This window comes from Brachionichthys hirsutus, chromosome 18 (genome assembly GCF_040956055.1).
Source record: "Brachionichthys hirsutus isolate HB-005 chromosome 18, CSIRO-AGI_Bhir_v1, whole genome shotgun sequence".
Classification (NCBI taxonomy): domain Eukaryota; kingdom Metazoa; phylum Chordata; class Actinopteri; order Lophiiformes; family Brachionichthyidae; genus Brachionichthys; species Brachionichthys hirsutus.
The window spans coordinates 4,385,079-4,410,433 of record NC_090914.1 but is presented as its reverse complement, the minus strand read 5'-3'; the positions used below and the strand labels follow the sequence as shown (position 1 = coordinate 4,410,433).

The 25,355-nt window shown below is 45.3% G+C and overlaps 4 protein-coding genes across 4 annotated transcripts; 3 read left to right on the top strand and 1 right to left on the bottom strand.

Moving 5' to 3' along the window:
• Window positions 1-921: 921 nt before the first annotated feature.
• cep170ba (centrosomal protein 170Ba) lies at window positions 922-16,286 on the top strand. The gene is given in 18 exon segments (XM_068751760.1): window positions 922-1,026; window positions 2,989-3,078; window positions 3,757-3,835; window positions 4,423-4,481; window positions 5,075-5,231; window positions 7,275-7,391; window positions 8,016-8,495; window positions 8,570-9,453; window positions 9,577-9,735; window positions 10,103-10,268; window positions 10,354-11,919; window positions 12,764-13,004; window positions 13,147-13,276; window positions 13,457-13,579; window positions 13,664-13,752; window positions 14,192-14,285; window positions 14,381-14,432; window positions 14,547-16,286. Coding segments are annotated over 18 exon segments (4,806 nt in total). The 3' UTR covers window positions 14,762-16,286.
• A 261-nt stretch (window positions 16,287-16,547) lies between these two features.
• On the top strand, window positions 16,548-19,367 carry LOC137907561 (5'-3' exonuclease PLD4). The gene is made up of 10 exons (XM_068751911.1): window positions 16,548-16,598; window positions 16,679-16,839; window positions 17,189-17,372; window positions 17,443-17,563; window positions 17,652-17,779; window positions 17,852-18,052; window positions 18,321-18,460; window positions 18,546-18,711; window positions 18,802-18,898; window positions 19,001-19,367. Exons 1-10 carry the CDS (start codon window positions 16,548-16,550, stop codon window positions 19,207-19,209), a joined length of 1,458 nt encoding a protein of 485 aa, XP_068608012.1. The 3' UTR covers window positions 19,210-19,367.
• Window positions 19,368-19,577: 210 nt separating this feature from the next.
• On the top strand, window positions 19,578-21,511 carry srp14 (signal recognition particle 14). Its single transcript, XM_068752236.1, has 5 exons — window positions 19,578-19,692; window positions 20,042-20,114; window positions 20,220-20,332; window positions 20,419-20,451; window positions 20,598-21,511. The coding sequence occupies exons 1-5, from the start codon at window positions 19,669-19,671 to the stop codon at window positions 20,685-20,687; spliced, it is 333 nt and encodes a 110-aa protein (XP_068608337.1). The 5' UTR covers window positions 19,578-19,668; the 3' UTR covers window positions 20,688-21,511.
• Window positions 21,512-21,661: 150 nt separating this feature from the next.
• Window positions 21,662-24,764, bottom strand: xgb (x globin). The gene is made up of 5 exons (XM_068751912.1): window positions 24,607-24,764; window positions 22,897-23,004; window positions 22,506-22,626; window positions 22,261-22,341; window positions 21,662-21,778 (listed from the first exon to the last, which is right to left on the bottom strand). Exons 1-5 carry the CDS (start codon window positions 24,762-24,764, stop codon window positions 21,662-21,664), a joined length of 585 nt encoding a protein of 194 aa, XP_068608013.1.
• Between the last annotated feature and the right edge of the window lie 591 nt (window positions 24,765-25,355).

The window sequence follows — 25,355 nt, the reverse complement described above, 5'->3', positions numbered from 1 at the left end:
TGCAGGAAATAGAAATGCCAAAAAAAACAAAACAAACAACTAACATAATCCTTGAGCTTAAATGTAGAAACAGTGACTTGAAAAAAATCAAAGACAATCAATTACAAATAATTTACTAAATGATGAAACGTAATAATTTGTTACTAATATTACTATTAATGATAAAAACTTGGCTATACTACTAGAGGGCGTGCGTATTTTATTCATTTTCCACAGCTTGTGTTTTTGTGACAGAGTGAGCTCTCTTACCGTCATCCACCTCTCAGCGTTTGATGGGACTACGTCACCGTGTCGGCCGAACAGACGCTGGGGAGTTTCGAATGGTTGACGTGATCGATATTTACCTGTCCACTAAAGTTACCTGTCGAATCTGTTGCACTTACCGGGTCGTTGAGTTTCGTCTCGGCTCTGAACGCTGGATTCGTTAAGGAGCAAAGCGGTGAAGTCGTTCAAGGTACGTCATTGTTCGGGAACTAATAGTTCGCTTCGTTCACGTTAGCCAAACAATGTCGCTGTCAGCCATTATTAGAGCTGCTCTAGCGAGAGAGGTTTAATTTAATTTAATTTAATTTAATTTAATTTAATTTGTGAGGTTATTTTATATTTCCCCAATAATGCTAGCAAAGCTTACAGGAAGTCAGCACACTGTAAGAAGTTTAAGTTGCTAGCTAGCAACAGGTTTTTAGCAATTAAATGGTCGCTGTTTAAATATATTTGTTTAAATCTGCATTTTTAAATCGCAACCTGTAAACCCGTCTAACCAGCAGAGTGATTATTTAATGTCATTATTAGCCAGACAGGACTTGTTTTGGTAAAACAGGCATTACGTGTGTTTAAGATGGCAGGTGAGAGCATTTTATGTTTAATTATTATTATTATTGTCATTTTACCCAGGATGCAACGAGGATCCTGACTCACAGCATGAGTGTGACGTCATGGTTCCTGGTCAGCAGCTCCGGCACACGCCACCGGCTGCCGCGGGAGATGATCTTCGTCGGCCGGGATGATTGTGAGCTGATGCTGCAGGTGTGTGTGTGTTTGTGTACTCGCTGTTGTCCTGCAGGTGTGTGTGTGACTTTGTGTACTCGCTGTTGTCCTGCAGGTGTGTGTGTGGCTTTGTGTACTCGCTGTTGTCCTGCAGGTGTGTGTGTGACTTTGTGTACTCGCTGTTGTCGTGCAGGTGTGTGTGTGGCTTTGTGTACTCGCTGTTGTCGTGCAGGTGTGTGTGTGGCTTTGTGTACTCGCTGTTGTCCTGCAGGTGTGTGTGTGGCTTTGTGTACTCGCTGTTGTCGTGCAGGTGTGTGTGTGGCTTTGTGTACTCGCTGTTGTCCTGCAGGTGTGTGTGTGACTTTGTGTACTCGCTGTTGTCGTGCAGGTGTGTGTGTGGCTTTGTGTACTCGCTGTTGTCGTGCAGGTGTGTGTGTGACTTTGTGTACTCGCTGTTGTCGTGCAGGTGTGTGTGTGGCTTTGTGTACTCGCTGTTGTCGTGCAGGTGTGTGTGTGACTTTGTGTACTCGCTGTTGTCCTGCAGGTGTGTGTGTGACTTTGTGTACTCGCTGTTGTCGTGCAGGTGTGTGTGTGGCTTTGTGTACTCGCTGTTGTCGTGCAGGTGTGTGTGTGACTTTGTGTACTCGCTGTTGTCGTGCAGGTGTGTGTGTGGCTTTGTGTACTCGCTGTTGTCGTGCAGGTGTGTGTGTGACTTTGTGTACTCGCTGTTGTCCTGCAGGTGTGTGTGTGACTTTGTGTACTCGCTGTTGTCGTGCAGGTGTGTGTGTGGCTTTGTGTACTCGCTGTTGTCGTGCAGGTGTGTGTGTGGCTTTGTGTACTCGCTGTTGTCCTGCAGGTGTGTGTGTGGCTTTGTGTACTCGCTGTTGTCCTGCAGGTGTGTGTGTGACTTTGTGTACTCGCTGTTGTCGTGCAGGTGTGTGTGTGGCTTTGTGTACTCGCTGTTGTCGTGCAGGTGTGTGTGTGGCTTTGTGTACTCGCTGTTGTCCTGCAGGTGTGTGTGTGGCTTTGTGTACTCGCTGTTGTCGTGCAGGTGTGTGTGTGGCTTTGTGTACTCGCTGTTGTCCTGCAGGTGTGTGTGTGGCTTTGTGTACTCGCTGTTGTCGTGCAGGTGCGTGTGTGACTTTGTGTACTCGCTGTTGTCGTGCAGGTGTGTGTGTGGCTTTGTGTACTCGCTGTTGTCCTGCAGGTGTGTGTGTGGCTTTGTGTACTCGCTGTTGTCGTGCAGGTGTGTGTGTGTGGCTTTGTGTACTCGCTGTTGTCGTGCAGGTGTGTGTGTGGCTTTGTGTACTCGCTGTTGTCCTGCAGGTGTGTGTGTGGCTTTGTGTACTCGCTGTTGTCGTGCAGGTGTGTGTGTGACTTTGTGTACTCGCTGTTGTCCTGCAGGTGTGTGTGTGACTTTGTGTACTCGCTGTTGTCGTGCAGGTGTGTGTGTGTGACTTTGTGTACTCGCTGTTGTCCTGCAGGTGTGTGTGTGACTTTGTGTACTCACCAGTTTGTGAAGCAACGGCGGGAGGCTCATTGGATGCTTTGTTGGTTTGTAACCTGGTGACCGCCTTTCAAACAATCGCCTAATCATCTTTTAAATGCAGTTTCTTTCTAGTCTTTTTATAATACCCCCCCCCCCCCCCACACACACACACACATTTTGTCCGCACCCTGTGTTTAGACCAGTGAGGGAGGAATGTTGTTGTCTCTGCGATGCTGTCGTTTATAATCATCAGTCTGTGTGTTGTACACAGAAAATCCATGGCAACAGCAGAGGTTGGGTAGATTGAGAAGTTTGCCGGGTTCCCGGCATTTATATTATATCATATAAATGCCCGGAACCCAAGGTTTTGTCTCCGGGTGAAGTGTTTGGTCCAGCGATATTCCTAAACCAAAAGATTGACGAAAAATATTTTGTCAGGCGACAAAAGAAGTTCCAGTTTGTGTCTCTTTGCTAATTCTTTTCAGCTCTGATGGCTTTTGCTTTTGTTGCAGTCCCGCAGTGTGGACAAACAGCACGCTGTGATCAACTACGACACCAAGACGGACGAGCACATGGTGAAGGACCTGGGCAGCTTGAACGGGGTGAGCGAGTCCACGTCTCGTGTGTCGGACTACCTGCCTCAGCCCGCAGCGGTACAGGAGCAACGAAGCCCACCACAAAGCACAAAGAAAGCTTCTCTGGCTGCTCTGGACCCCCCCCCCCTTTCTACCTCACTTCATAGCCACCCTGTCCCTCAATCCCTTCACTGCTCTGTTGCCACTTCATTGCACCATTAGCCCGCGTTGAGCAGTGGGAGAAAACCAGTCGTTGTTCTCACAGTGTTCCTTTTGGCCTTGGTACCGGTAACTGCAGCCAAACCAATCAGAGCGGAACAGTAACTAAAATCCAACGTGCCCCCCCCCCCCCCACCCTCCAATTATCTTCATTGAGTCCGTTTTCTCCCCTGTGCATTTCCAGCATGTCTTTCCACGCATTTGTCTGATGACAAATGGAAGCGGCCTCTCGTTGTTGTGTAAGCGACACCTGGGCCTGCAAGCTTTCTACAAGAACCAGGACGGACATCGCATGACGACACAATCTCATCAGAGCTTTAATGTGCTAAAGCTTTAACTTTCAGTGGGAGGTGTGCCAGTGGCAAAGCACCTTAAAGTATCTGAGTATCTGAGTGCGGCCACAAGGGGATTAGGGAGCGTGTCACGTGTCGCTTGATAACCTGGAATGATTTTCTCTGATGTTGTTTCTTTCCTTCTGCTTCGCAGACGTTTGTGAATGACCTAAGAATCCCAGAACAGACCTACATCACCCTCAAGCTCTCTGATGTCATTCGCTTTGGCTGCGATATCCTTTTTTTAGTTCACTCGTTTCAATCGTTGTCAATGTAATTGAACCGATAGAAATTGATTGATGATTTTGTTGCAGGGCAACGTTTTAGTGTTTACCGGTAGGTTGGATCTGTGATTTGCTGCTCAGTGAAACAATGTTTTTCTTTCCTTTCCCCCCCCTTCCAGCAGGGAATGTTAATCCTCCTGATATTTCTGTCAGGAGTTTAAGATTATTTTCAGAAAATCTCCGGCACACTTTGACCCCAAGATCAGCGAACTCATGAATGGCGAAACTTATTCAAGATAACAGGGGGCGGGAGGGGGGGGGGGGGGGGAGGAGAGTACAGAGACTGTTAGAAATGTTTGTGACCAGTACGTGCACTTTGAGTTGGCAATTTTCAACTTTCTATGAGATGGTTTGAGTTGAACAGATTGTCTTCCTCCTTGGAAGCAGTAAAAAAAATGTACTTTTGCCTTTCTTATGATACTCAGGTACTCAGTTTGTATCTGCACATTTACCATGTTACACAGCAGACTTCTATCCTGAGTTATCCTGTTTTACAGAAGTGAATATAAATCTATGTTCTTTAACTCCTCCTGCACATTCTCATGTGTACATCTTGGAGAAGAGTCAACACAAGGTCCCGGAGGAAGCTCTGAAGGTAACGCTCACAGCGTGAGCTTTTTGTTTCTCCGCCATAAATGCAATAAGGTAGATGTAGGAACATGTTTCATCCATCTGTTATTCCGTCATCTTTCATTTCTGGAGCTTAACCCACAAACTGTGGTTTTTTTATGTGGTGCCTTTTTGGTTTTTAGGAATTTTAGGTATTCTGATTTATTTGTTTTCATGGTTCCCAGATGAATTTAGATTTGACTGAGTGGTGTTTGTCTTAGATGAGGACGTTTTGGTCGTAAATCAGAAGCTGCCGTAATTATCGAGGATGGTTTCAATAACTTGCAATCATTTTCAATGGAAAAACACAGAAGGGGATCCTGAGTGTTCTTGCTTGTGCAGTCCAGGCAGAAAAGATAACCATTATTAAAAAAAACATAGTATAATTTAAAAGTGTAAAGACACAAACCAGTAAATTCGAAAATGATTAATATGTTTTTGTAATGGTTTCCATTGTTGTTTAAAGAAAAAAGGGAACTAACAATGAAAGGCAGTCTTATATATCCTCACATTTGTATCTGCACTGATGGTTGAACAAAGGTTTTTCACATCCTGCCTCCCTCCTGTCTCTTTGTGCAGCATGAGAAATACACCAACCAGTTGCAGCTTACTTTAAAATCTCTGGAGGCCAAGATAAAGGAAAAAAAGCAGCTCCAGAGCTCAGAGAAGAGCTTAGGCTCAGTTTACAATGTCAAAGAGCAGGACAAGGCTGAACGAAGAGCCCGCTCTCTCACAGGTACTCATCTCTACCCACACACACACACACACACACACACAATCACGGTCAATTAGTGTTGAGAGTCACACGGAAGTGGGAGTCAATTTGTTTCGATGGGTTGCTTGCCTGGTGAAAATCGCTGGAGGAAGCGGTTGCTGTGACTCGTTTCATTACGGTCTTTGTCACGAGGTTTGGTTGCCGTAAAGAAATGGACTTCCTGTCAGTAAGAGTTTGTCAGACAAGCTGGGGGGTGGAGAGTTATCTGTGCCGGGCCACGCCTCACCGCTTGCAGGAGGCGACGCCGCTGCCAAACACGCCACCGACCGTTCAGCACGTGAAGCAGGAAGAATTAAAAAGGTGTCGAGCCTTCTCGCTGCCGAGTCGGCGCTGGCGGGGGATTTGTTGGTGCTTGGTTTCCATGCCCACTAATGTCTGGACCGTACTGAGTCGGCCTGTTGTACAGTACAGGCAGCGGTGGAACAGTCAGAGGATGTTATTTCAAGGGAAACACTTTGTGAATGAAGCCTATTCATTCCGGCTGTCACTGATTTAACCATTCTTGTGTGTTCTGCACCGTGTGAGCTTCGAGGGAAAACTATAACTGGTGCTAAAGATTGATTTTTCCACCCCCTCATAGGACCTTCTAAGCAAAGCGTCGAACTGCAGCACTTTGGAAAGCATCCGGCCACTGCCTTGCGTTTTTGTCTGGAATGTTGTGGAATCTCTTGCTCACCATAGAGCCCCTAACTAAAACCTCTTTCCTGTGTTGTGATCCAGTCCACCCATATAAACAAACCGGCCTCTGCTGTGTAGCTAAATCTACAGCTACAAAGTGTGATCTTACGTTAAAGAAAATGGAGTGCTGTGTCCCTCGCCATCCTGCATGAGAAGTCCTCCACTGCCAGATTGAGTCTGATTACTTACTGTAATTGATTCTCTTTAGCTGAATTAGTTTGGCTGAAGGCCTTGATATATTGCAGTCCCCTTCATTTTTACTCAGGATTGTATGATTCATGTTGGATTTAGGGATTTGTATTTTGCGTTTTCTTTAATCACATGAATCCTGTGCTTCTCTGTTAGTTAGAAAGTGCTAAAAAAAAAGTTTTTCTGTGTGCTCTTTCTTTTTTTAACCCTGCACCTGCACAGGATGTGCAGCGCAGCCAGTCCTCCGGCTCTCTGCATGGCAGGACGCTTCACGTGTTCAGTTAGACCGGCTTTAGTGTTTTCTGAAGGTGCATGGAATGGAGTACTCACGAGTTCACTGATACATCAGTACTACATGATTTGTGCTGATGCTTAATTTCTTTCTAAAACAGATTGATGATGTTATAATGATGCCCAAAGAAATAAGTAACGTGACGAATGCACAAATCACGGTGTAGGAGTTTTTATTTTTAATGGAAGCCACATTTTCAGGAATATCCTCTGCTCACTTTATTGTGGGAAATCTTTTTTTCCTTAACTGAAAGAAAAAAGTATTTTGGGTCAGAGGAATGGAAAGAAATCAGTAAGCACACCCCTCTGTTTCTGTTGTTAATGTGTTGATGTCTTATTTTGTGTGTCCAAGGCAACTGCGGCGAAGTGCTGCTGATATTTAAGATTTTAAAGCTTCCACATTTAAATCAAGGGCGGTTGTTTAGCGTATCAGGCTAACAAGCAGATTCTATGATGTGGACTAGATAACGGCGGCTGCACCAAAGACATCATAATAACCATTGTTCACGAGGCTGCGATGTTCTGTCTGCAAACACGTCGCAGATGCAACATAACATTGTGGATATTCTATAATATGCATAATACAAGTGTTTTTTTTTTATCCTTCTTTGTCGATAGGGATTAGCCTTGTCCCGATTAGATTTGTCACGTGACGGATTATGTGTTTGTGGCTCAAGATACAGTTTGTTTCACGGTTTCCAGTCTCTTAGCTCCCATGTGGTCCAAACCCAGATCACGTGATCAGAACAAACGGTGCGCGGTCAGTGCGAGAGGCTGTATAGGTTCGGGTTATCGTTAAGCTCTTTGTGAATCTTGGTTCCTAACGGTCTGTGTGTGTCCTGTTAGGTGCCACAGAACCTCCAATATCCAAGCCGACTCCTCTCTATGGCCAACCGTCGTGGTGGGGGGAGGATGAGGACCCGGCCAACAAAAAGCGGGACAGAAGTGGAAGATCATCCCCCGGTGAGATGATTGTTAGACTTATTGTGGCGTTTCACACAGAAGGGTGTTTTCGTTAAGTATATTAGGTATTCTCATGTATGCGAATTGGACCATACATTGTGATGATGTTCTTTGGGTCACTGAGAGATGGATGGTGTTGAGCCCAGGGCAGGTCTCAGGCTGCCAGTTGTGGCCTGTTAGCCAGGTCATACCTTGCCAAGCTAGTGGGCTGTGCCCGTCTGCCTCGTGATGGATTATGACCCCTAAAGCTGCTGCAGGAGGGAGGAAGGGAGATTGTTTGCCTGGACTGAAAGAGATTATTCCTGCTCAGTTTCCCTCAGCTGGACTCCGAGCTCCTTTAGTGATATTTGGCCACATCCTACTGGCAGTCAAAGATCAAATGGATGCTTCCTTTTCTCAGTCTAACAGCTGGACTCTGGGATTTTTCATTTATTTATTTTCGTTTTGGACATTCACAACCGTATCTCAGTTTGACTTATTTAGCTATTTTAAATTCAGAGCATATCATATACATGTGTTCCATTATTAATGCAAACAGTGTTCTTTTAGTTATTAGAACAGTCACTAACTCCTGCCATGTAACTGGTTCTTGTTTTTAATCTCAATGTGCTCCCTGGCTATCAGATCCTGCTAAACGCGTGTCGAGATACGAGGACGGCGGTGCTCTGTCTGACAGTCAGGCCAAGTCCATCTTCTCGTATCGACGGGAGCCCAGCTACTTTGAGATCCCAACAAAAGAATCCCAACCACAACCTTCCAAGAAAACCAGCTCGCAGGTTCCAACAAAGGACGCACCGGCGCAGGTCGTTTCCTCTGCTTCCGCGCCCTCTGCGGTCCAAAGCCACACCTTTTTCACCATTGAATTTGATGAATCCTCACCGGGAAAAATGAAAATCAAGGACCACGTCACAAAGTTTACTTCCCACCAGCATCGCAAGCTGCTTTCGACGGAGACCGTCGCCACACCCACTGAGATAATGTCGGTGGAAAACAAAGTTGCTGATTGGTTGGCCCAAAGCAACGCTAGCGTGATGAGCAGAAGGCCACGTGCAACAGATGTGTATAGCACCAACAATGACCAATCACTTGTGAGGATCACCAAAGGTGAGTCACTTCCACAAAGACTTGTGTTGATGTGGATGTACGCATCTCAAACTAACTTGCCTTTTCCTCATCAGAAAATCAATGCGAAGGTGATCCTGATGTCAATGGAGAGGATTTTAACGAACCAGAACCTCATCCCTCGAGTGCCTCCCCACCACATCGCTTCGCCTCCCCCGACTCTGAGGAGCACTTGTCCTCTTCCCCACCAGAATCTCGGTCCCGGTCCGGTCGCAGCACAGCTGAGACCAAACAAGCCTTCGTCATTGAATTCTTTGATAACCCGAGAAAGAAGCGTTCCCAGTCCTTCACCGATAACACGTCCCCACCCGAGACCCCAAGCCTCCGGGGTCAGATGGAGAACGCAAGGAAGAACTTAAGGTCAAATGGGGAAACTCACATCCCATCATCAGCCTCCACCACACCCCCAACCCAGCGGTACACCGTCCCCCTGAAGGACCCGGATTCCACAGCCTCCCCAAGAGGAGACTCCCTACGAAGGCAGGAGGCAGAGGACCGGGGCTCCAGCTTGCCCTCTCGGTCTTTATCGTCTGTGTTTGTGAGACCCTTTAGTAGTGTGGGCCGGAGATCCAAACTCGCAAAAGAATTCACCGCTGAATTCCTCAAACAAGTCAAGCAGTCCTCCGCCGCCAGCCGGGAGACGAATACACGTAGCCCCGCCCCGGCGGCCAAAACAGAGACTAGTCCCCCTTCGTCCACCGCTCCCGACCAACCACAGACCTCCTCTCCTATCAACCGGGCCGTCCCCCTCGAGGCCCCTGCCATGCCGCTGGCGTCTCAGAGCGTCGAGGTCAAAGGCCTCCGCGCTGGGCCCCGGAAGGATGAAGAGGACAGTCTGAGCGACGCAGGAACGTACACCATTGACACCGATGTTCTAGATAAAGAGCTAGATGAGGCACGGAGCAAAATCGACCAGGCAAGTCGTGCTTTCACTGTAACGGTATTCATAGTTGATTGTTGCTTTGTATAATAACGGTCCGACTGGCGGTGAACCGCGGACGTTGGCAGTCGCAGCTCTTTCCTTTTGGGCACTTATCAACTCACGATGCTTTGTTCCTGACAGGTGTTTGGTGTCTTTGAGAGCCCAGAGCAAACCCGCCAGAGTGAAGCGGAAACACCGTCAGCGAATAGGCCAGTTAATTTTCAGAGGAGAGGGGGGGATAGAGAGAATAGCTGTGGGGGAGCGAAGCCAGATCCAGAGCAGGGACAGAGGCTGGTAGAGGTAAACCTTCCTGCTCAGGGTGTGATCAATGATTGTTTGGGAATAATCATAAATACGTCATTGTCCACTCTCTTGATTTGCCGTCTTGGGGTTTCTTATCTTTTTTGGAACGTCTCTCTGTTTGTGGATTTGTCCTCACAGGTTCTGGGTTCTTTGTGGTCTTTCTAACCAAATTGAAGGAAAATAAATCTCACATTTTTTGCAACTACATGATGACTCATTAAATGCACTACCCCCATTTCCTTATTGTCGTTAATTCCCTTTTAAAATTAAAAAAATTATTGATGGGAAAATGGTTTACTTTAAAGATATCTCCCGTCTGTCTTTTCAAAGTTTTTAAGTAACTCAAGTAAACTCTTCCACACAGGTAGAGCCAGTCGGTGTCGTACTACAGGGCACTCCTAAATGGATGTCTTGCTGGGCCAGCTTGGCCGACAGCTACACGGAATCTGGCCGTTCGCCTGGCCTCTTTGACGTTCATTCCCGGATAGAGCTGTCAGGAGGGGGTAAGCCACCCGATGAGACATGAGTCTGTTTGACATAAGAGGAATAGGAATGATGCTACATGCAGTATGTGTCTTTAATATCCTTTTAAACTGTTTTACTTCCTCCCCAAAGCCACACTTGATGAAGCTGACTCGGATGTTTCAAAGCCCCTGAAACAAGCGAAGGGTGATGTTCCAACTCCCTGCATCCATGTTCATTATGACCCGCATTCAACTTTTGACGTAGATACGGATCCCTCGGTTGGCCCCAGCTCTCTTGGTAGCCATCACAGTTTATCAGTGCAGGATGATGTCGAGCCCGACAGCCTGAGTGAAGCCAGCAAATCAGACGATGGTTCCATCATAGAGAAGAGAAGGGCGCGACTATCAGACGCCGAAGAGGAGAAGGAAAGTAACAACGATCTCAGACTCCCGCCCAAGTCTACGTCGTTCTACATTGGGTCAGAGAAGACTGCGACCAAAGCTGAACAAGGAGGCTCAAAACCCAGCGTTCCTAAAACTGAAAGAAAACTTGCAACCAAAATATTCTCGACAGCCACCCTGACCAAATCGAGAAGTAAGCAGGAGTCTGGAAAATTCAGGCCCAGTGTGTCTGAACCAATCCTGGGCTACGGGACACAGAATCCAGAGGGCAGGGTGTCCCCATTGATCAGGCAAGAGAGCTTCACCAAGGAACATCCGAGCACTGTGAGATTGCCCGACGTCTCCAGCCAGCCTGCTCAGAAAGACTCCGAATTTGAACCAGTCCAGGGAGCCTGCAGTCAGGACACTCATTCTTACCTCAAAGACACCGAGGATGTTCTCGCCGTTCTCGAGGCCAAACTCCACGCAGGGCAGTCGGAAACATCCCAAATGGTGGACTCTCTCTCTGGGGAGTCTGATATGGATACCTCAAGCACAGTCAGCCAGCAAAGCAGCAACAACAGGCCAAATGCCCTGACCAGAAATCCGCCTGTTAGTGGCATCCACAGGGGGAGGTCTTCAGCTATTATAGGTAGTCAGAACGCCGCTCAGCTGTCTAGTACAACGGGAAGGAGGGGCTCTAAAGAAGCACATGACAACAATAAGGCTGTGTCTGCCAGGAGACTGGTTGGGCTCAGACGTGGTGTGGGGAAACGTGGTTCCACAGACCTCAGTGATGACCCTCAGAGCTTACCTTACTCTGATCAGGAATCTAACAGCCATCCGTCCGAAAAATACACGGTACCCCATCGGAAGGAAGAGAGTAAGACCTCCAGGGCGTCCCATGCCTTGAGTCGTGCCAACAGCTTGTCTGCCCCGAGGCCCACCAGAGCTTCCATGCTCCGCCGGGCCCGCCTCGGAGAAGCCTCCGACAACGAGGGCACGGAGACGGACAGGCAGTCCCAGGAGGCGGGCAGTGTCTCCGCGAAGCAACCCCAGGAAACCAAGAAGCTGTCCAGGCTGGATATGCTGGCGCTGCCTCGTAAAAGAACAAGCTCTCTCAACACGCCCAGCGACGGTGAGTCGTCCTGTCCGCAGTGGGCGGGCAGGAGCACAGGACTCTCCAACCGCAGCACAGAGTCTGGTGGGACCTCAGTTCAAAGGGCTTCTGGCCCGGTGCAAAACCCTGGAGACAGGCCGCAGAAGCAAGCGCTCAACAAGGCGCCGATTGCTCGTCTGCGTTCAAGCAGTGCCAAATACGCCAGCAGCACTGCAAGTGAGTATTTGTACCTGTTTAATTGAGTATAAAAGATCTTGATTGGATGAGCAATTTGCTCTTGTATGAAAATATTGCTAAAAAAAACCTGAATCCGAAGTAGTCGTGTCTGGTAATCAACCACAGAGGGTGAATTGGTTTGACTGGGTTCTCAGCACTGGGTTCTCCAGGGATTAACTCCTGGGTTCTACACACTCATGCCAGTGTAATGTGGTAAAAGGCATTAACTGTTACTTAGCAACACTAACATTATAACAGTCATCATGACACAATTCTGATTAGATGTGATTTACAGCCTCCTTTCCAACCTTATTAACAGAAGTTCATCATTCTTGAAAGTAAATTAGGACTTCCAATAGTGCCTCGTCACATGATCAGATGATGCATCGTGAAATCCATCCGCCCACCCCGCGTAGGGTCGTGGGGGCCTGCAAGCCTTTCACAGCTGACTTTTCAATAACTTTTTAGATGCTAGATTAAATTTCTGATCATTCTTTATCCATGATTAACATTAAAATATGAATGTTTTTCAACATGCTTTGTGCCACACATCCCAGTCTTCACTATATTTGTCATGTACTCCGCTGCCTGACTGTGGAAGTCAAGCACGTGTTTCAGTATGTAAATTATTTTGAATACCAAATCTAAAGACCTGCGAGGTTCAGCTGTAGAAATGAGCAAACCTGCTGCTGGTTATGTGGAGGATCTTGGTGATGGTACTTAAAATGCTTGGTGTTTTTTTTTTTTCTTCTTCTTCTCAGCTGTTTTCTTTGATAATATCTCTTTTTCCTCTCGTTTTCTCTATCCTCATTCTCCCTAACTCAAACCAATTCACAACGCCAAGGCTCCAGGAGAAGACAGAAAGGCTCCGACTATACCTCTACCTCAGATGAGGAGTACGACTCAAACCAAAGCACTCCTAAAAACAAGCGCTCCCAAACTTCCCCAGCTTCCCACAGCCCGCGCACTCAGCCTCGGCCCGTGGTCGCTCTGCGTCCAAAACCCCACGGCAGAGAGTCGGAGGAAGAGAACCGTGACGGAGAAGTTATCCACAACTGGTCCAACCATAGTGCCGAGATTGCACGGTAAGGAAATACAGCGAGTGCCATTTTATTTTGCACTCTTGATTTACTTAATTTGTTGTAACGTCAGACATAACATCTGGATATTTTCCTCAACAGAACGTTCTTCCATCCTTTTTTGAATTCATTTTTCCTTCCCTGTTAGGTTAAGTCAAGACCTGGCTAAGGATCTAGCGATCTTGGCCAGAGAGATCCATGACGTGGCCGGGGACGGCGATCCACAAAGCCCGGGAGTAGAAAGCAGTGCACCGCTCTCTACAGTGACTCGTGAACAGGTATCGACCGTTCATAGTCTCGGTGCTGCTCGGTTTTCATTTAAACATTCTGAAGCATCAAGAATTTATTTCATCAACTGACTTGAGCATCTTTTTCTTTCTATCTCAAAGCAGACCATTGTTCTTTGGTTATCCAGATCTTTTGTACTTATTTAACTAAAATATATATTTCTGTTGCAGCTGGTTCATCAGATTCCAGAGGCTGGATTAAACTACCCTAGAGTCCCACCGAGTTCTTCATCTACAGTGGACCCTGACCAGGACTTGGACAAAGAAGAACAGGAATCTCAGAGCAGAGACAAGGTCTGACACCGATACGCCGCTTTGTGCAATTTTCATAAATTATTTGTCAATAGTGGATTATTTCAAAAACCTTTTTGTTCCCAGGACGTGGTGGACAACTTGATGCTGAATCCTTTGTCCCAGATCATCACAGCCATCAGAGAAAACACAGAGCAGCTTGCTGATAAAATTAAGTAAGATGTTAAGAACTCCGTCGCCAAACACACACTCGAGTTAACATCCTTTACATCCAATCTTAATCTGCGTTTGATGAAAACCTTCATGATCCTGTCTGATGACCAGATTGAACCTGGCCTCTAATCCTATTAAACTAGTGTAGCCCGGAGAGTCAGACGGACGCAGCCGGGCTGACGCTATGGTTCTGAGATAAAAAGCTGACTCGATTAGATGAAGATTAAATAAATGATCTTTTGTGAAATTTAGTCAGTTTTATTTATTTTTTTAACTTTTATTTAATAAAAGCCTGTTTCTAAATACTTTGACGTTATTTCTCCTATCACTCCAGCAACAACAACAACAACAACAAAGAAATTAAATCAGCAAAATGTGAATTTTAGCTCATCATAAACACCTCAGGAAGTTCTCTATCTAACAGCTGAATTATGCACGCAGGGTTCTGTTCCAGGACAGAATGGACATCTGGCAAGAAATTGAGGCCAAGGTTAATTCTCAAAATGATGTTCCTGTTGTCAAAACGTCCAACAAGGTCTGTTATTTATGTCCAGTTTTCCAAATGGATGCCAGTTAATGCTGTTTATGTGGGATAATGTGAACGTGTGAAGTATTTTTTCTGTATTTCAGGAAATCACATCTATCCTGAAAGAACTCCGGAGAGTCCAACGGCAACTTGAGGGTGAGTCAAACCGACCCTTTATAAGGGTGATGGATACAAATCATAACAATATTAATAAAATGGCATAATAGCAATCATACTAGTCAGCTAAATATCATCTATTATTCTCTGCAGTTATAAACACAGTCGTAGATCCCAGCGAGGCTTCAAAGTCATCAGCCCCTCTTCTCTCCTCCTCATCGGGAGTTCGGCCCTCCAGACCTCCCCCCATTCAAGACTTTAAAACGTTCCACTCTGCCTCCAAACGTGCCGTCGGCCTGCGACGCGGCGGCAGTATGAGGAGAGCGGCTACGACACCGGGTGATGTCAGAGAGGGATACTTGGTCTGAGACCCGCCATCAATGCTGCGACCCACGGGCTGTAGCATTCTACTCGCATTGAAACCAAGGAAAGGGGAAGTGACAGAACAGAACTGAAGCTTCCTGCACACCCAAATAAATAAAAAAACACTGCACAACTACACACTAGTGTAATTAACAGTGAAGTATGCACTAACTTGACGCACACTGTTGGAGACCTATGTGTAAGGTGTGATTTAAGGAAGTACCAAAATACTTCTGTAAATCAGTAATTTACTTTCATGGGTCTTAACTTGATTTTTTATGTAAGAGGTTGACTTCTTCATTTGCCAAACCTGATTCCCAAAAAACACGGGGACTTGTTTGTTGAACAACCAGCATGAGCGTAAACATCTCAGGAAAATCTATAAGTAAATAAAATGTGTATATTTAGTTATAATATTTTTGAAGAATTAATTTATTTGTTTTGGGTGTTAAAAAAACCCATTTGCAGCACCAGTGCTTTGTGTCCTTTATTCTTGTATCCTCAGTTAAACCCGTTGCATTTCCCAACGTGTTTTTACGATCTTTTGTGGGACCGATTTTTGGAGAATTAAAACGTGTTTATTTGCGGTCTTTTGTGAGTAACTGAATTTGGGAGAGTTGGTAGACTAGCGCCTGTGGTACGGTTTCTAGCAGTCAGGTTCAATTGTTCTTGTTGTGGAAACACCCCCCAGCGGAGGGACTGTCCATGTCGTCCTCAGTGCAGGGATGTTATATTTTAGCCGAGAGGAGATTAAAATTCTTCAGGAATGTGCGGCCTGAATGGTGGGAGTGTCGGTCACTAGGCAACTATGTATCCAAGAGTTTTCCAGCATTCCTGGCTTCTACTTTGTTTCTTGTATTTATTCCAGTTGGATTCTTGAAACTCATTTTTAATTTTCCATTTCTAAACTGCGCAGTTGTTTCTGGGGTTTCGGCCAAAGTGAGCTTTAAACAACTGACTAGACGGAGAGAAGTAATTTAATCTTAGCCTTTAAGATGACAAATTCAGAAGTTTGAAATTGTAAATGTGATTATTTTGTTGCACTCTGTGCTATGAATATTTAAAGATTTAAGTCTTACAAATTACCTCTCAATCTTGTCTCTTGTACTAAAATAAATGATCCCTTCAACACTATGTGCTGCAAAACCGAAAGCTTCCCCAAAGTACTGTAAATACCTGATGCAGGCGACAGTCCTCCCAGTCCAGAATATACTGTGATTTAGGTTTGGGATTGTAGCTACAAGTGGCACAGAAATGTGCTTGATGAAGTTTCAATGATTGTTTACAAAGTCAAGTGTGACTTTTTGCTGCTGCTACTTTTCCTCTGGGATAGTCTGTCTCGTCACTTTATTCAAAGTAAGCTTCAGGATGTTTGAGAGCTGAAAGTCCTTATTGTGACTTTGTCCATCTTTTGTCTTTTCTTCTTCTTTAAATCAAGATGATTTGAATCTCATTGGCACATCGGTTATTTGTTTTATTGTACTTTGTTAGCTGATTACAGAATTTTTTCAAATAAATTTGATTAGCATATTTGTGTTGTTTTTAGTTCTTCTTCTCACTCACAACATTCAACACTTAGCAGGCTCTCTTCCGAAAACCTGAAATGAAAGTCTAAACAGGAACTGTGGGCATTGTGATATAACGGAACGCTTCAGTTCTGCTACCAGTGAAAACTGGAGGTGAAGCTAAAAGTATCCAGATCTGCTTCGTGCGAGACTTTATTTTCGATTCTATGAAATTTTCGATTTGAACCATTTAAACATCAAAGTTTAGGAGAACTTTAAAACGAAAATGACCTCTATGTATAAAAGCCTTCATGACAGCTATGTTTCAAGCAAGAAGGTAGGTGTTCAACCTATTTATTGTTTTTCTGACCCAGCATTATTCTTTGATTTATTTTCTGCTGATTTTCATGCTGTTAGCGATCCACCAGCTGTGTGACATTAGCTGTGATCTTGGTCGCTCTGGCAATTCTGGGGATCCTCCTTGCTATCGCTGTGCTTGAAAGACCACCTGAGCCCCAAAATCACAAGATCCTCCCTGAGGAGCTTGACGGTAAAGATTTCTCTGTGGACCAGTGCAGGTAATTAAATGTGTGTTTTAAAGTCCAGTGAATAATTGATGTTACATTCAGGCTAATTACATTTTATAAGAAGATTACTTAGCTCGGGTCAGCTGCTTCTAAATTAAATAATTGTACTCTGGTTTAAATACAATTTTGATTCATAGGCTTCATTTAACATATTTCAAAAAGCATCAGATTTGTAGACAAAAAGTCATTTGAAAGTGAGATAAAAAAAAAACACAGTTTCTCCCACCGCTGGATTAAAGATAGTTTTAATTTAAAGAAACAACATGGAGAATCATCTATCTTCTGTTTAATGCCCAGAGGAAATCCTTCAGCAGGTATCGTGTTGATGTTTTTCGTGCAGAATGGTGCTGGTGGAGAGCATCCCTGAGTATGTGAAATACAAAGGCAATGTAACCTTTGGAATTCCTCTGGAAAAAGCCTGGAAAGATCTCATCTCCATGGCAACCAAAGAAGTGAATCTGGTCTCCTTCTACTGGACATTGACTGGGGACGACATCAACGTGAACACCTCTTTGGACATACCTGTGAGTACACAGATAGAGAGGAAACCGCTGCTGAGAGTACCTTGTAACCGTGACTCTGTCCTCCCTGCAGGGGCGGGACATCCTGAAAGGACTAGAGGAGTTGCCCTCCAGGAACGTATCTGTTCGGGCATTGGCCAGTGTTCCCAGCATTATAACAAACTCCACAGATTTAAAGCTCTTGAAACAGAAAGGTTTGGAAGTGACTCCCCGGCCATTTGTTAAGGTTTACGGTGGACAGGAGCCGCTGTCTTCCTCCGTCTGATCTCCGTCTCTCTAAAGGAGCCCAGGTGAGGAAAGTGAACTTTGGGCGGTTGGTGAAGGGCGTCCTCCACAGCAAGTTCTGGATTGTTGACAGAAAACATTTGTTCATTGGGAGCGCCAACATGGACTGGAGGGCTCTCACACAGGTGACCTCTGAGATTGCAGATGATCGAAGCATAAACACGCCGTCTGACGGTTGGTCTATTTTCTACCCGTAGGTGAAAGAACTGGGAGTCGTGATCTACAACTGCTCCGATCTAGCAAAGGATCTCTACAAGATTTTCCAGTCCTACTGGGTGATGGGACGGTCCAACAGCTCCCTGCCAGACCCCTGGCCTGCCAAGTATGACACTGCCATCAACAAATATCACCCCCTGCTGGTGAAGACTGATAATGTCTCCAGCAAGCTTTATCTCACAGTGAGTCCTCCAGGCTTCACTTCCTGTTTTACAGGACATCGATTCTCTAATGGTTATAATGATTCTGCTGTAGAAGGTACTCTTGTGTGTGTGTGTGTGTGTGTGTGTGTGTGTGTGTGTGTGTGTGTGTGTGTGTGTGTGTGTGTGTGTGTGCGTGTGTGTGTGTGTGTGAATTTTGGCTATACAAGTGAAATGTCATTGATTGACACCCAATCAACTCAAATGCTTTTCTTGTTTTCGGTGATTCTATATTTGTATTTCACACCAGGGTTCTCCACCATCATTCTGTCCATCATCGAGGACTCAGGACCTGGAGGCTATAGTCTCCATCATCTCAGAGGCCCGATACTATATCCATGTAGCTGTCATGGAGTACTTCCCTACCACTCGCTTTGAAAGGCCTAAGAGGTGACGTTAACCGTCAAACTTTGTTTCCACCAAACTCCGATCACCTCTTTTTTTTACTTAATTCCTGCACCTGTTCTCCTAACAGATACTGGCCGGTAATTGATGACGCCATCAGGACGGCTGCATTTGACAGGAAAGTGAAGGTTAAGATGCTGATCAGCTGTGGGCAGGACTCTGATCCAGACATGTTGCACTTCCTTCAGTCTCTAGCCTCAATGGACAGCCCTTATGAGGGTGTCAGCATCCAAATAGTGAGACATAACATGAGACGAAAGCCTTTTCTGTTATTTTATTTTTTACATTGCCGCCATATTAATTTTGTTCCTTCATTCCCTTCTCAGAAATTGTACATCTTGCCTGTGGGAAACCAGACTGATATTCCATATACCAAAGTTAACCACAATAAATACATGGTGACTGATAAAGTGGCTTACATTGGTGAGTAAGAGATCAGGACTATTATTTCCCTTTTGTTGACCTTTCTTAAACTCGTGTCATTTAAGTGCTAAGAAGTCAGTTTGTTGCTGTGTTGTCGCTCAGGTACCTCAAACTGGTCGGGGGACTATTTTCTGACCACGGCAGGAGTGGGCTTGGTGATTTCCCAGCATGCACCTCACCCTGTGTGGAAGACCAAAGCCCTGCAGAGGCAGCTCGGGGCAGTCTTTAACAGAGACTGGTACTCCGAGTTCGCAGTGGACCTTGCTGACCTGGGGCAACGGCCAGACTGTGCCCTGTCAAGAAGATTGTGATTACCTCCACCGAGGGCTTGTGTTTTGCCTGTGTTATGATTGTGATTCCTCTATGCAAAAACAGCAAAATGTGTATTTGTATACTTTTATCACATAGAGAAACACACTATTATATTGTTTGCTTTCATGTTTACTATTATTTAAATAATAAAGGACAATCAAAATTTTAAAGTATTTCAAATTTGTATTATTTTGCTTTCCATAAAATTGATGATCACTGTATGCGTACAAATACATAAATATGAAATAAATATCGGAGTACACTTCTGCCCAACGAGTGTAGTAGCTTCGCGTGTTTGTGCCGTTCGCCTCCGTGCCTGCAGAGGTCGCTGTGATAAAACGCCTACCTCCGCAGTGACGGCGCTGGGCGGGGCTTTGGCTTGTGTAGTACGTGTGCTTCACACAGCCAGCAGCAGTTAGCTTGTAGCAGAGTAAGGTAAAGAATAGAAGTCGGGAGTCATGGTGCTGCTCGAAAATGATGCGGTAAGAACGAAACACACAGCGAACAACCCGTTATCGGCTTTATTGTTCAGAAACGACAGGCGCTGTCCGCTTTGGCTGTTAAACGACCCGCGTATAGCTTCAACATTAAGCTAGGCGTCTGAAGCTACAAGCCAAAGCTAACGCGTTTTGTCTTGTAGTTACATTTATGGTGCTTTATTTATTTATTAAGAGCCTTTTGTACGGTATACTACGCAGAACCGGTGTCTTGCTGAGCGCTAGAGTCTTACGTCTTTATTTAGTGGCGTTGCTCAACATCAATATGTGTTCTAGCTTCTATAAGTCATCACAAAGAACTAACAAACTGTACCAACTATTGTTCCATTTCCAGTTCCTCACAGAGCTCACGAGGCTTTTTCAGAAGTGCAGAGCATCTGGCAGTGTTGTCATCACTCTAAAGAAATGTGAGTACAGTGCAGGATCTTCTACAACTATCTCTAAGCGAGGTTTTGGGTTTCTTCTTTCCTGTAAGCGACTAACTCCTTTTGGGATGTAATTACTCTTTCCAGATGACGGCAGGACCAAGCCCGTCCCTCGGAAGGGTCACGCCGAGTCATTCGAACCTTCGGATAACAAATGTCTCATCAGAGCGTCGGAAGGCAAGAAGAAAATTAGCACAGTGGTAAATTTCCTTGTGTTTCTTCTTTAATATTATATATTTAAAATCTGTTGCTGTTGATACTGAATTCTCATTTTTTACAATTTCAGGTCAGCACAAAAGAAGTAATTAAGTTTCAGATGGTAGGTTTAGCTCATTTTGATATCAGAGCTGTTTGGAAGGTTTATATTTTCTTTGTTATACGATTGTTGAGCATTATTATTGTTATTGGTCTCTCTGATCAAAGGGCTGTTGGAGCTTTATCGTAAGCCGTAACGTCTCTCTACAGGCATACTCCAACCTCCTAAGAGCTCACATGGATGGACTGAAGAAGAAGGACAAGAAAAGCAAAAGCAAGAAAACCAAAGCCACCCAATGAGCAACAGACTCTACGACGTAACCGTGGGTAACTAAACTGGCATCCGTCAGAGGTAATGGGAAAGGCCTTTTTATTTTATTTTTACCTCACCTGGATTCGTTCCCGGGGCCTCAGCGTCATTTTCTTCCACCCAGTGACTCGATTTGTTGTTATGCCTTTTTTTATGGGATTTTCTTATCCCCGTTTGGTCAGTGCCATCGGTGACCTGGAATAGAAACCGAGGATTCCCTCGCCGCTCCTAGAGGATAAAGTAATCATGTTTATTGAAGCTCTACTATTTCTGCTGCAGAACCAGGACTTCAAGACCTGCCCCCCCCCCCCTCAGGAACCAAATCCATGCACCTGAGTAGCCTGTGGTCGTATTTAATTGTTAGAGGCCCTATTTTTTGTTCCAGATATGGCTAGTCTATATGCTGTGTGGCCATGCTTCAGTTCAGCTGCCTCATGACTAAAAACATTTAGTATTCCAGAAGCACAGAAAATTCTTTATCGTCAAAAATCAAATGGAATGAATTATTCTCACATTGGTCAGATGTGCAGAACAAAATCAGGTCTGATTTTCATTTATTTATTTTATCTGTATGTCTTTAGTTGACCTGTTTGAAGTGCAATGGATATTATTTTGTCTTGGACTAGTTGCACATGCCAAATTATCCTTAAATAGTTGAGTAGATAGTCCTTAAAATCATTGTTATAAATGCAGAGGCAACGTTTTGTCTGTATCATTTCTCTTATTACAAAGCAGGATTACCTTCAGCCGGAATACTATCAGACGTTTTCAGGCTCCTGGGTCTAGCGGGTTAAATAATAAAGTGCTTTGTTAAAAGTCACTACAGGTTTGTTTGTTGTTTTGTTTTTTAGATAAAATGGCAAATAACTGGTAAACATGAGCGATGTACAAAAGACGATGATAAATACATTATATACATTCGTGTACTGAGCTGGTAAACAGTCTGGATTGTGCTGGAAGTGTCTCAGAGCGCTGTGCTCTTGTCGGGCCTTTCCTTCGGGGAGTTTTCCAGGTGTCGCTGTCGGGCGCTCTCCTCCTGGTATCCCCGCTTCATGAGGCTCGTCACGTATACGAACAGAGACTGGACCCCAGCACACACACACACACACACACACTGGGTTAGGCTTCCATTTTGCGTGACGATAGTGTTTCTTATGATTGATCATTTAAGTGTGTTTGGGTGCACCGAAGCAGAGGACCGGTAATAATTGCATCATCGTAGGTTGAAATGACCTTTTTGTAAATCTGGGATGTGCTAAGTGTTTGACATTGTGGCTGACATGAAAGAAGAAGACTGGAAGATGCCAAAAAGCTTTTGATCATGACAAACCTGTTGCATTTCAGTGGTACATAATTTAGTGTTTTATTATGCTTGATGAATATTGGCGTCATACCCCGCTAGAGGGCAGCAGAGGCTACTTCTATAGATGAAAATAGACATTAAAAAGAAGGGATATTTATTATACAAATAGCAGATCACATCTGCTGCTGGGCTGCAGAGATCAAGCCGTACCCTGAGTGGGGAGTTCTCTGAGTAACATCCAGTCTCATGACGGTCCTCACCTTCCACGCCTCCTCCAGCTCGGCTGTCCACCTGTCCTTCAGGATGGGCTGCACGGCACAGATGAATTCTGCTCCAACGTACTGGAAAACAACCGCGAGATGTTTACGGATGTGCCGGTTTCTTTGACGATGTGACGCTCAATGGCTCTCTGAGCGACGTTGAACCTTAAAAACAGCTAGGAAGTCAGACGCGCTCTCGGTCGTGGCGTCGCACAACCAGATGTTCGGCATCGCTGGCCTCTTACACTGTAGTACTTGGGAGGAGCGTTGTAATGATAATGGCTTTTTCCCAGCTCCACAGCCAGAGCTTCAAGTCGTTCCTGCTGGTCCAGTCGAGCCACACATTTCTCGATTAAAGACATCACCCTGAAAGAGAAGAAAGATTCACGACGTAACCGAGCATGAGGAGAATATCGACCGATAGAGAGGTGTGACTGCTGATTGCGTTTGAAGCACACTTCAGACAAAACCAACTCATTTTGCAGTACTTCATCCGCCTGCAAACATTTTTTTCCCTTAAAACACCACCTGATCGATTCCCTTTTGTTGTTTTGTCGTGTGTGCGTGACGGCTTTGAAGATGAATACGGAGCAAAAGGGTCGACATTTGTGTTAATGTCCTGAGTGTCCGACTGACCGTAGGCCGTGGGCCCTGAGCTCCCGGCTGCTCCGCAGCCCCTCCAGGTCCTCCACATCCCGGAAGAGGAAGAAGACGTCTTTGCATTCGGGATGGGTCTCAAACAACCTGTTATTAAAACAACGATTGGACACAGACGGCATCCATGAGCTGCTTATATTCACTCAGCTCTGAAGAGCCCCCCCCCCCCCCCAAGTGTCCAGCCTGGACAGCCCCACGACTGTCTTCACGCCGCTGTGAATCATCCTCATTGTGATCAGAGGCTTTTCGCCACCGCACACTTTGAATAGAGACCTGATTGTGCATTCTTTTTTTTTTTATCATCACTCTGCCCTGGTTATTACACCCAACAGCTGCAGCCCCATTGTGGATCTGTGAAGTTTTCTCAGCTACACAGATCTACAACGAGCTCCCCCCCCCGCCGGATCCAGACCAGAGTCTCAGAAAGGACTCACCGCCTCTGCTCACGGGTTTTCCTTTCATGATCTAACCTGAATCGGTGTCGCCGAGAGGAGAGTTTATGCTCCCATCCAATCAGAGAACCTCCCGACCTCCAGCTGCGGCGCAATCTACCGGTGTACACACTTTCCTCATCTGGATGCTGCATGCGCTCACAATGAGATGCAACGTTTATTATAATTCTGCTTCTCCAGCATGAAGTCAGAGGGAGGGAGGGGGGGGGGGGGCTCCTAACGGTCCTCGTGGCTGAACACACCGGATGCTTCCAACCTGTGGTCTCGAGGGAGAGATGTTGGATGCATGTGCTCACAACGTGGCTCCTGTGGAATTTTAATTGGAGCCGTTACCTATTTTTTACTCTGATGATCAGATCCCACAAGCATCTTGATTAGTTTTCTACTTGAATCTGACAGAGGAGCATCCCGTTGCCATGGAGGATGCTCTCTGAAGCACGCAGTGGAAAACAAATCAGTCCGATTCGCTGTTTTACCGTAACAATTATTTGGCTGTGTGACGCAAACCTTGACAGCTCGGGGGGGGGGGGGGGGGCTGTGATGGCCCTGACCCCCCCTCTGAGAGGCTTGTGTTAAGGTCACCCTGGGGACACATGCTCTTAATTGGCTACCAGCAGAACGCCTGGCTGCAGAACCAGAATCTGCAGCCACTCTTCACCGGGTTCCTTTCATTTGTTTTATTTCCCTGTCAATGGTTTCCAGGGACACTGGTCGTTATCATAATTGATGAAATGCATTTTGCTGATGGCCGATGCGATAGAATGGCAGACCTGGAGCTGTGGGTCATTATGTAATGCTGTCAAGATGTGAAGCGATAAGAGGGGAGGAGGGATCATCTGCTCCCAGCTCTCACCGAAAAGCTGTGGATCAGGAAGAGGGATGCTGGATGTTCAGTTTCTGGGATGTATATATATAAAAGGTCCAGCGTGTGTCATCAAAAATGGACCAAAGGTCCCTCTGTAGTCCTCTGTCTCTGGACAGCAGCTCAAGAAGCAAAATATTAAAAAATGTTAAATATTACTCCACTTATACAAATAGTTCACATATTAATTTTGTTGCACTGTTAAAAAAAAATACTTCCTCAAAACTAGTCATTCATAACCACAGAATTATGTCTTAAACTTACAAAAAAAATCTAGAATCGATTCTAGAAGCCGATAGAAATCCTGATCCTAGTTTATCCTGCATGCATTTTTTTAACGCATCTTTAGTTTTCCAGCAGGGTGGCACGTTTTACCTGACGAACATGATGATCCCAACTTTGGCGATGTCGTCCCGGATAACTTTCCACGACTCCCTGATCATGTGGATCTGCTCCTCCGGAGGACACGCAACATCCTCCGGGTTCTCTTCACGCGCGGCTTTTGCTGCCAGACCTGATATTGCGCAGCCCATTCTTCATATAATTATATATTTTTTTAATATTTATATATGTCCTCTAAATCCGAGAGAAAAATTTGGTGTCGCTGGTTTTTATAGGTGCGCGTCTCCAGCTGCGGATTAAAACTCTAGTCGCTCGCTCGGTGTCACGAGTGGGCGTGAAGACAATAAACGCACAAACAGGATGCGCGCCTCTGGTCACTGCTACAAAATAAAAGTAGTTAGAGAACAAAAGGAGTAAGACGTCATGCTTTTGTGTTGAAGGATGGCCATACTTCCGGTGTATTTATGGTTCGCTTGATGTCATTAATCCTGCTGCAATGATGAAAGCGTCACACACGGGTGGATAAATAAAGATCACTTAATGTCTAAAAGATGATATTTAGACAATCATTAAATGAGTAAAGGAATCCTCAAACTAAATCAAGCCTCCAGACCTCAAACAGAAATGTCAGATTATTATATATCATAATTATTGAACAATTTCATCTTCAGCCGCGGGTCAAAGATAACAACAAAATGCGCCGGGTAGAGAGGACACTTTGTTTTTATTCAAAATTTAGCAAACAATATACTTTCTGGAATGGAAATGTAACAGTCAGTATT

Excerpts from the sequence above, each read along its gene's own strand:
- LOC137907561 (XM_068751911.1), top strand. The coding sequence starts at position 16,548 with ATGACCTCTATGTATAAAAGCCTTCATGACAGCTATGTTTCAAGCAAG. Across the intron at positions 16,840-17,188 it reads TTCTCTGTGGACCAGTGCAG|AATGGTGCTGGTGGAGAGCA; the intron begins GTAATTAAATGT and ends TTTTTCGTGCAG. Across the intron at positions 17,780-17,851 it reads ACTGGAGGGCTCTCACACAG|GTGAAAGAACTGGGAGTCGT; the intron begins GTGACCTCTGAG and ends TTCTACCCGTAG.
- srp14 (XM_068752236.1), top strand. The coding sequence starts at position 19,669 with ATGGTGCTGCTCGAAAATGATGCG. Across the intron at positions 19,693-20,041 it reads TGCTGCTCGAAAATGATGCG|TTCCTCACAGAGCTCACGAG; the intron begins GTAAGAACGAAA and ends TTCCATTTCCAG. Across the intron at positions 20,452-20,597 it reads AAGTAATTAAGTTTCAGATG|GCATACTCCAACCTCCTAAG; the intron begins GTAGGTTTAGCT and ends GTCTCTCTACAG.
- xgb (XM_068751912.1), bottom strand. The coding sequence starts at position 24,764 with ATGGGCTGCGCAATATCAGGTCTGGCAGCAAAAGCCGCGCGTGAAGAG. Across the intron at positions 23,005-24,606 it reads GGGATCATCATGTTCGTCAG|GTTGTTTGAGACCCATCCCG; the intron begins GTAAAACGTGCC and ends TTTTAATAACAG. Across the intron at positions 22,342-22,505 it reads CTCCTCCCAAGTACTACAGT|TACGTTGGAGCAGAATTCAT; the intron begins GTAAGAGGCCAG and ends GTTGTTTTCCAG.